Source organism: Pseudophryne corroboree, chromosome 6, assembly GCF_028390025.1.
Source record: "Pseudophryne corroboree isolate aPseCor3 chromosome 6, aPseCor3.hap2, whole genome shotgun sequence".
In the NCBI taxonomy this organism is placed as follows: domain Eukaryota; kingdom Metazoa; phylum Chordata; class Amphibia; order Anura; family Myobatrachidae; genus Pseudophryne; species Pseudophryne corroboree.
The window spans coordinates 20,670,222-20,677,934 of record NC_086449.1 but is presented as its reverse complement, the minus strand read 5'-3'; the positions used below and the strand labels follow the sequence as shown (position 1 = coordinate 20,677,934).

The 7,713-nt window shown below is 38.6% G+C and overlaps 1 protein-coding gene across 1 annotated transcript; it reads left to right on the top strand.

Moving 5' to 3' along the window:
- Nucleotides 1-4,041: 4,041 nt before the first annotated feature.
- On the top strand, nt 4,042-4,971 carry LOC134934125 (olfactory receptor 11H4-like). The gene has a single exon (XM_063929627.1). It carries the CDS (start codon nt 4,042-4,044, stop codon nt 4,969-4,971), a length of 930 nt encoding a protein of 309 aa, XP_063785697.1.
- Nucleotides 4,972-7,713: the final 2,742 nt, after the last annotated feature.

The window sequence follows — 7,713 nt, the reverse complement described above, 5'->3', positions numbered from 1 at the left end:
TCTTCTATTACCTTTTGTCATATTAGATCCTTTCATGATATCAACTTTTTCCAGGTGTATTTACACATTTTGCTAAACAACAAAAAAGACAACAGTTCTGAATATATGTAATCATGTAAAACTGGAATAACAGGGTTAGAAAACTAATCAGTGTGCTGATTTAATAGTTTGTAGAACTACTGTACCTTTTCCAGCAATTAAGTCGTTTGGATACAGATGGGTCCTCGGTTATCTTGGCTAGTTTGCTGCGCCTAAGCACAACATGGTTTATTATCATAAGACCTTCATCTATTGTTCTCAGCTGCAATACAATACAGAGAACAATACAGCAGGGGATTAAGTCATTACAGCAGGGGATTAAGTCCGACTGCCCAATCTCAGTTAATACTATTAAAGGTCAAGATAAACATGGACCCATCTGTATGTCTTTACCAGCTTTTAGCCCCTAGATAGGGGAATATTTATCAATTCTTCTTTGCAGAAATGTTCATGTTCAGTAATAATTCATGTTGAATGGTGGTGGTCAAGTCCATCTACAGATTTTCTATCAGTTTTAGGGCTCTGACTTGAACATTCACCTTTGTATCCTTAAATCACTGTATAGTTTTATGTATAAGGTTGTTGTCGTGCTGGAAGGTGAACCACCTGCCCATATTTAGCTGTCTAGCAGAGGGATGCAGGTTTTCCTCAGGAATTTGTGTGTACTTGGGAGCATCCATCTTCCCTTCATTCCTCACTAATGAACCAGTTCCTGTTGAAGACCAACTAATACAATGTTTTCTCCTCTTGTGTGATATTGAAGGTCATTTGGTTGAACCTGGGCAGATTTATAATGGTAACTCTAATAGCCTTATTACATTAAACAATTAATGTTCAACATTACATTTTTAAGATTTTGTGAAAATGTTGTAATCACTTTCATGTTGTGGATTATGTGTAAATAAATCTGGAAATTTTTTAATTCCATCTATGTATAATAATACATTTATAAAAAGAGACTAACCTAATTAAAAACTCTATTACTTACTATACAATTTAAGGTTAATTTTTGAATAACATGACTATGAATTGCTTGAGATGTCAACGGGTGTCCCGAACATTGATATATTTTTTTTCTCCAACCACATCTGAATCAAGCCCAATGAGTTTATCATTTGTATACATGATAAAGGGTTTGGTGCTGGGGTGACAACCTAAATTTATCTTCAACATTTTTGTATAAATTATTGTGTGACTCATTCTCGATGTACTCCTACTTTCCATCCCACAATTACAAATCTACTTAACCTGTCTGATTTTGAACTTTATAAGTGCAACTTCTTAGTTTTTGGCTGCGGGGGGTAGAGTTAGGGTTAGGCTGCAGGGAGGGGGGTAGGTTTAGTCTATGGGGAGGTTAGGGTTAGACACCCCAAGGAGGGTTAGAGTTAGGTTTTTAGGTTTTATGCTGCAGGAAGGGGGAGTTAGGGATAGGCACTACTGTGAGGTTTAGGGTTAGACTGCAGGAGAGAGGGAGGGTTAGTTTTAGGCTTAGGGGAGGGAGTATTAGGGGACCATTGGGGGATGGTAATTATACATGATCAATATTCTCACTGCTGGCATCCCCAACTCTGGCATTGCAAACCCATCCCCTTATATACAGTTATACTTTGACATGGAAATTATTTCTATGCACCTAGACCCATCATTAAATGGGACTTATGGCATGAATATGTGATTGACAGTGAAGGTATTTCCCTAGTTGGAGCCCAGTGTAAGTCTACCTCCTTGTGCTCTAGTTCAACAAATCTTTGCAAGCTTTCTATGTTATTTAAGGACTTACTTTATGTTACTTATGTTACTTATGTTACTTATAGCCTTATTCATGTGGTATGTTAATCTGTAAAAGCTTGTCTATAATCTTGTATGTGTCTTCCAATTCCCCGTTTGTTATATCCATTCACTTTGTTTTCTGAAGTCCCCATGTTTATAAAATCTTTCTTCGAATACAAATTATTAAGTTAAAAAAAAATAGTAATCAGGTTATACCATATTAAAGAAAATTCTGGGAATAGGTTTTTAAGAGTTTCCTGAATTTCAGTCAGGTATGCTGCCCTAAGATAATATATGGCTGTCACACGTTCCAACTGTAAATGGAATGAAAATATACTTGAAATTGCAGACATAAAATAAGTAGATTAAATATGAGAAATACACAAATAATAATACCCATAAAAATCTGTTCCAGCTGGTGAAGCAAAATATTGTCCCTTGAGGTCTCATTTATGTGAAAGAACAGATAAATCCCATGGCACTCAGTAATATTTAAAAAACAAGATCCAGCTATATTTTATCATATAAAATCTTTATTGTTCTAATCTAGGGAGCTGCTGACACAGCTGGAATAACAGCAGTTTACAATGATAATGGTGCGACACTGCAAACAAAATAAACAAAGACCACAAAATACTGCCGCCTGTCAAGATCCAATCATTGCAAAAACCTCTCAAGAACATCTGACTGCAGGATCATCAATGTGTCCACACAGTAATAATTTATTCTAAAAAGATTTTTAATGGTAAGGAAAATAATTTAAATGTGAATTAGTCATGTAGATTAAATAACCTGAAGACCACTATTGAGCAGCAACAACCTAAAGGGTGTCCATGAATTTCAAAGAGGTCAACGTTGGTCCTTTAACCATAGTAAATTCCTCATTTTACCCTATTTCCAGTAAGTCTGGCATTACAGAAAATAATTTAGTGGATTTATTCACAGACTCAATCTATTCTGAGATGGTATCAGGAAATACTGTAAAGTAGCAAATTATAGTTATCTAGTGCTGTGAACATTTACATAACCATGCTCTGATAATGTAATGTCATCTGATGTATCTCAACAGAGGTTCTAATCTATTTGGAACCAGCAGGCAATTGTGGGGCTTGAGAAATAATATATATTTTTGCAGCTACTTTTATTACAAATCTACCAAATTTATCTCTCTGTCTGTTCACCTTCTGCTGGATGTTTTAGTCAAAGTCTCAATCACCACTGTAAAAGCTGAATGTTAGGAAGTACCCTATATAATAATGTGGTGAGTGGTTTTCACTGTAGCAGGGGAACAGACATACTCATGCCTTTATGTCAAAGTGAAATCTAGGTCAGCTGTCTAGCATTGGGTCTGTTTCTGGATTTACATGACCTTGCCAGTATCTTCTTGGATTCAGTAGGATATCCTGCTGGATGGGATGCTGGTGGTCAGAACTGACAGCAGCATCCCAACCATCAGAGTCTTGAAAGCCCCCCAGAAAGTACCCTTAGCCTCCCCTGCCACCCTGCCTTAACCCTAACCCTCCCTTGTGGGTGCATAACCTTAACCCTCTATGGTGGTGCCTTACCCTCCCTGGTGGTTCCTAACCGTAACCTTCCCTTGAAAGTGCCTAACCATTACCCCCTCACCTATGCCTAACCATATCCCTGCACCCTAACCCTTACCACCCTTCTAATGCCTACACCTAACCTTCAACCTTCCGCTGCAGGACATGAGCATGTCCCACTATAACAGTATATTGTCCCAGTATATCAGTATTTTGATGCCAGTCTTATTCCATCATTTGGGATTTAGACAGCCAGGATCCCGTCCGTGGGCATTTAACTGCATCACTTTTTCTCATTACTGTATGTTATTACTTTTCATTGAAGTACACTCACAGCAATGTAATAAAAAGTGTACTGAAGCCATAAAAACAAATAAACCAAGATTAATTTTGTAAATGTGCAGTAACACATTATTTAATTGAAAATGGTAAAGCTAGAGATGAAGGAGTTTGGAACGTGATTATAATGAACCTTCTAGAGCAATTGCAGATCCTGCTCTAAAGAATAATATGATTATAATTGTGGTTTTACATTATCCTTCCATTCAGGTACAATATGAATCACATACATGAATCCAACAGTAAAGGGTTTTGCCCCGGGATTAAATGAGAGCGTTCTGACATTACTGTGTAACATGTCAAATATCTTAAACATAGTGTGGAATATTATTTTGAAAAATAACTAAGAATGAGTTTAGGTAACTACACATCAGTCAATGAGTTTCTACTCTTGGGATTCCCACAAATCAAAGGATTCAAGACCATCATTTCATTTGTGCTGATACTGACTGCTTACATTATGACTCTCCTAATAAATTTTATGATCATCGTATTGGTGTCAACCAGACCAAAACTCCATTCTCCCATGTACTTCTTCCTCCAGCAATTGTCATGCAGTGAAATTGTTTTCCTGACTGTCATAATTCCTAACATGCTACGTGTCATATGGCTAGAAGGTGCCACCATATCTATTGTAGGTTGTATAACACAGACTTATCTCTACTGTGCTTTAGGTTGTACAGAATGTTACTTGCTTACAGTTATGTCTTATGACCGATACCTGGCCATATGCCACCCTCTGCGTTATACCACCATCATGAACATCAAACTTCAGCATTCCTTGGTTATCTATTGCTGGTTGTTTGGCTTTCTGCTCACCCAGATTACTCTTAACTTTCTATGTCAACTTCAGTTCTGTGGACCCAACGTCATTGACCATTTTTTCTGTGATGTTGTTCCTTTTTATGAACTTTCATGTTATTACACCGCTGAACTACAGTTAGAAGTTTTGATTGTTGCTGTCCCTGTGTTAGTCATCCCATTTATCTTAGTAGTAATCAGTTACATCTGTGTGTTTACAACCATTCTCGAGATCTCTTCTAAAACAGGAAAGAAGAAAACCTTCTCCACTTGCAGCTCCCACCTCTCCGTTGTGACCATGTACTATGGAACCTTGATCACCATTTACGTAGTTCCAGCTAATGGAAACTCGTTGACCATAAACAAGGTGATTGCCCTTCTATACATTGTGGTAACACCCCTGTTTAATCCAATCATATACAGTTTGAGGAATCAAGAGATTAGAGTCATTATGGAGAATTTACTTAGGATCAATTGAGTATTAAAAAAAAAGACATACATTTTTAAATTAGACAGTAATGAATTTGCAACTTACAGTGGGTGCACGCTTGCGTATGTACCTGCTATCCATTAGAAATACAATGGGCCGGTGGCTGCGAAAGCTCAAAGTGGATACATCTGTAGCTTTATAACATAATGGGGAAGATGTATCAAACCTTCTAAAGACTTAAAACGTTGATGAAGTTGATTGATAAATGTCACCCTATGGACCAGATTTATCAAGCCTTGGAGAGTGATAAATTGCACTGTGATAAAGTACCAACCAATCAGCTCTTAACTGTCATTTTTAAACACACCCTGTGACATGACAGTTAGGGGCTGATTGTGTGGCACTTTATAACTATGCTATTTATCACTCTACATGCTTGATAAATGAGGTTCACAGCCTGTAACATGGCAGTTATGAGCTGGTTGGTTTGTACATTATCACCGTGCAATTTTTCACTCTCCAAGACTTGATAAATCAGGGCCTATGTCATTTAATAAGTAACTTAGTGATCAGTGATAACATCAGAAGCAGCTTGTAAATAAGAAATATTCTTTATATCAGCTAAATACAGATTTCATAGTTGTTGGCATAAATTAAGTACTTGAAATGCATGAAAGTTTCATAATATAGAGTTGTGAGAATCTTAAAAAACATAATTAATGGTTATCAGGGTCTGCTTTGAACTGCACCACAGACAAACAGGGCTAGTTGGTCATTTTTGTGGGAACATTTGTCAGTGTTGTTTCTTGCAGTGGGAAAGCCGTGCGATCAAACGGGGCACCCAGCGTGATACCTGCTGGCTGCATTAGCAGCTGCGCCTCCTCTCATCCATAGTACTCAGCTCAGGGGGAGGAGTTTTGCAAAATGGCGTAGTTGTGTTGTAATGTAATTTCGTGAAACTCCACCTGCGAGTGTACTACTATGGATGGGAGGAGAGGGAGCAGCAATGCTCCTAGCACATAAAACCCCTGGCAATGAGCATAACACCAAGCACATGAAACCCTTGGCAATGAGCATGACACCCAGAGCATGAAACCTCCGGCCATGAGTAGGTAATTTAAAAGTAATTAGAAGCCTTACTGTAGGGCATAATGAATCACATGCATTGCGTTGTGTGGCTTAATACAGTGCCGGGGGCATAATATGGAGCAAGGGGCATTACTGTGTGGGGCTTAATATGGAGGAGTGTTTTTATTCTGTGGTGGCCAAGGTCTGCTGTTGCAGGATCAAAACCTGTGGTGTAAGGTAGTCTTTTCCTGCAAGGCCACACCCATTTCAGTGAGGCCACACTCCCTCTCCAGCAGCGGCACAAGCAAAATAGTTTTTTAATATCAGGGTGGGCACATTTTTTTACTGCATGCACTGGGAGCCAAATTGTCTAGGAACTGCCCTGCCCTTTGTCAACTCGGCCACTTGCTGGCCAAACTCATGCTAGTGAATACAGAGGCTTGGTCTTTTTTTGCTGTAGTTTTTCTATTCGTGGAAATTACCATGACAAAACAAGACATGTACAACTATACCAGAAATTGCTCAATTTTAAAATTTATCATCTAGTCAAAATTATTGGTCAGTGAAAGTGTTTTACAAGCATTTTGTGTAATTGATAAAGTACAAATCAACTTCAAAGTAGATTAATAAGTGCCAGAGATTGTTAAATATAGTAAGATAACAAAAACAAAAATAATTAAATCTAGTTTTGGTAAAAGATTTCTAGTCAGTGGAGTCATAAGATTACAGATTGTTCTAAAGGTGGTAAAGCAAATTAAAAAAGTGCTTTTACAGTACTGTAGGTGCCTGTGGAATATGTTATTAATTATGTGTATAGGAACCTTCAGAACTATTGGAAATCAAATTAATTTACATTTTTAAAGATTTTTTTATATCCATAATTCACATAACAAACTATTTGATACATTCTGTCCAGTGGCGTAAGTTCGTCCTAGACGCCCGGAGGCAATATAAATACAGGTGCCCCCCTATATAGAGGCAAAAAAAATTTTTTTATATATATATATATATATATATATATATATATATACATACACACACACCACACCAATATTGATCCTGCAGGCTATATATATATTTATATATATATATATATCCTGCCATTCTTTGCAAGCATAATGGCGTATGCATGAAGAAATTTCCAAAGGACAGCTCTTGCGGTGAGAGCTATTCTTTGCCATGATACAGTAGAACTTCCCGGTGTATGATCCGGAGTCCTATCTGTGCATGCGTGGGCTGATGCGCCCCACTAGGGGGTGCTGGGAGGGGTCCAATGGGTAATGTGATAGAAGCCCATCTAAAGATGGTGTTGCCCACCGCATCCAAGCCCTGGGGTCTAGGCTTGGTGGATAAGTAGTAAGCCGCCAAACCTCTGAAAACTGCATTTTTGGAGGTTTGGCTGCATTTTTAACCTTGTGCCAATGATACATCCCTGCAGACCAGTGCCAGTTTGGGGTCCACATGGGCCTGGAGCTGAAAGTGAGTCTATTATGTGACCGATACTGCGGGAGGGGAGGCAATCATTTTGCTGGCTGTCGGGATTCCTAGCGGTCAGGATACCGACACCAGAATACCGTCTCACAGGTCTTATTCCCATTCGTGGGTGTCCACAACACCAATAGAGTGGGATGGGAACCACCGAGACCACTGCGTTGCGAGCGCAACAAGCAAGGGCCTTCATTGCGCACGCCCCCTGCCAGAATTCTGACGGACGGGATGCTG

Coding starts and splice junctions, on each gene's coding strand:
- LOC134934125 (XM_063929627.1), top strand. CDS start 4,042: ATGAGTTTAGGTAACTACACATCAGTCAATGAGTTTCTACTCTTGGGA.